At 56.9% G+C, this 2,262-nt stretch overlaps 1 protein-coding gene across 1 annotated transcript in view; it reads right to left on the bottom strand.

Moving 5' to 3' along the window:
- The window catches only part of LOC101584438 (keratin, type II cuticular Hb3), a 33,553-nt gene that overhangs the window by 30,426 nt on the left and 865 nt on the right, over positions 1-2,262 (bottom strand). The window contains 3 exon segments of the mRNA XM_012516135.1: positions 561-656; positions 781-841; positions 1,504-1,712. Coding sequence (XP_012371589.1) covers positions 561-656; positions 781-841; positions 1,504-1,712 — 366 coding nt within the window.

Raw genomic sequence — 2,262 nt, forward strand, 5'->3', positions numbered from 1 at the left:
CCACCAGTATCTCTAATCTGTAGTCCACCTGTCAAGTTTGGAACTGAACCCCCACTACCACAATGAAATGACATAACTTTCTGTATAGATATGTCTCTGACAACTCCCACTTCTCAATGCTTGTGGAGCTATTCAGGTGCAGGAGAACCTAAGCTACTTCCTGGAGCTGGCTTATCTTAGGTGGTCTGCAGGGGAGCGGCCAACCGTGGGGGCCTCAGCATGTTCCCAACCATGCCCAGCAAGGAACGGCTGCCTGAAGGCCAAGGCTAACAGCAGGGCCAAGGTTGTCTTGTGCTGTGAGGCTTCTGCTGCACTCCAGGCGTGGGGGAGAACATGCAATGGCTTCCTGCACAGCTATCTCTGAGATCTCACCTACAGGGCTCCCTGAATTGGTCTAGTTTGGGGTCTCCACTCCTCTCCCTCTTCTTCTGTCCCTCCTCTTGCTCTCCCCTTTCCTGAAGCCTGATCTCACAGGAGTCCTGGTTCTTCCTGTGGGGTTTGGGCAGTCGGGGATCCTGTCAGAGCCATGCATGTGCCCACCATAGCTGTGAGCCCCTCACCTCCTCATACAGTCGCCTCAAGAAGTCAATCTCCTGCAGCAGCGCCTCCGAGTTGGCTTCCAGGTCTGACTTGCGCAGGTAGGCGCAGTCCACGTCCTGTGTGGGATGGCAAGGGGCTGTGAGGCCAGCTCCCCAGAGTTCTGGGGACTCAGCTGCAGTGAGGCAGGCCAGAGGGGCAAGGCAGGGGGGTGCGAGGGGTGGGCTGGCTTTGGGCACTCACCTTCTTCAGAGCTACAAACTCATTCTCTGCTGTGGCCCGAAGCGCAACTTCTTCTTCATACCTGAGGTGGAGGGGAGAGCAGGCCCTGTCAGCACAGCCCTAGCTTGGGTGTGAAGCTTGGCCTGATTGCCAGGCCTGCCCCTGCTCCTCTGGCCTCCAAAATTATGGATGGGGCTTGGGAGATGTGGGGCTGCAGTGTCAGGCCCATCAGATCTCCTGTTTCCTTTTTTCCCCCCTGAGCACTCTCTCTGCAACCCCATTTTTTTTGATGGTAGTAGGGATCTCCCTTTTCTCATTCCCATGGTAGTTGAACCAAGAGAATGAAGCTACTCTGTCACTGAACATCTATGTGCATGACAATGTTGTCTCTGCTTCGCAGTGGCCTGTGATCCTCAAAAGACCTCCAGGGACCAAGTGTCCTGCTCGGCCCTAGTCTGCAAGCTCTAATTCAGTGTCAGGGCTTTAAGAACAGGACTCAGAGGGGCAGGAGAACATAAATTCTTCTTTAGGGACTGAGAGATGGAGATGGGGAGAGGGCAATAGTGATCTGAACTGATGTCGGTAGACAGGGCCAGCCTCCAGCTCCAGGCTTCTGACTGTTAAGCACCTCCTGGCTTAGAGGAAGTGGGACAATACATGGATCCCAGACATGGACCCAACAGTCCTTGGGCTCAGGTAACTTCCCCCAGACCTCCCTGAGTTGCCCCCAGGCAGCTCACTCACTTCTTCTTGTAGCCCTCCAGCACCTCCTGCACACGGTTGAGCTCAGCAGACAGCCTGCCACCATCAGCCTCCACACACTCGGCCTCCCGCCTCAGAGTCTCAATGTAGCCCTCAAACAGCGGCTCCAGGTTGCTCTGGCAGCACTCGCGGTTCTGGTAGAACTGCAACTTGGTCTCCAGCAGCTTGTTCTGCTGCTCCAGGAAGCGCACCTACACAGAGGGTGGAAAGGACAGGTCAAAGAGAGCCTGCTGCTCCAGGGTCAGCCCTGCAGGGGATGGTGGGAAAGGGACTCCAGCCCTGGAGCTCGGTGGGCAGGAAGCAGAGGGGGGCTGTGGGCTCTGGGCCACTTCTGCTGGTGCTGAGCTGAGATACCCAAGCAGGTAGGGCCAAGTGGCACGTGTCAAGTGGCAATTGTCAGGTGCCACCCAGAGCTCAGCCCCTTCCCTGAAGCCAGTGAGGTAGGAGCCCCTCAAGACGTGCACCCAGATTCAGATCATACACTGAGGTATGGGACAGGCGCCAGGTAGAAGAGATCACAGGTCGTGTGTGGACAGCCAACTCCCCTGGGCCCTCCCCCATGCCATGGTGGTCAGGCACCCCTACCCTTCCCAGGGAACACAGCTGTGAGCCTGGGGCCGCCTGGCTTCCCTGGTTCCAGCAGCAGCTGCAGCTGCGTTGATCCAGGACTTCCAGTCATCCAGCCTGTGTGCAGTCCAATCTAGCAGCACCTTGCCCTCAAGCTCTGCTTCTCTGAAGTGT

The sequence above is a fragment of the Octodon degus genome, unplaced genomic scaffold (assembly GCF_000260255.1).
Source record: "Octodon degus isolate 3935 unplaced genomic scaffold, OctDeg1.0 scaffold00093, whole genome shotgun sequence".
NCBI classification, from domain to species: domain Eukaryota; kingdom Metazoa; phylum Chordata; class Mammalia; order Rodentia; family Octodontidae; genus Octodon; species Octodon degus.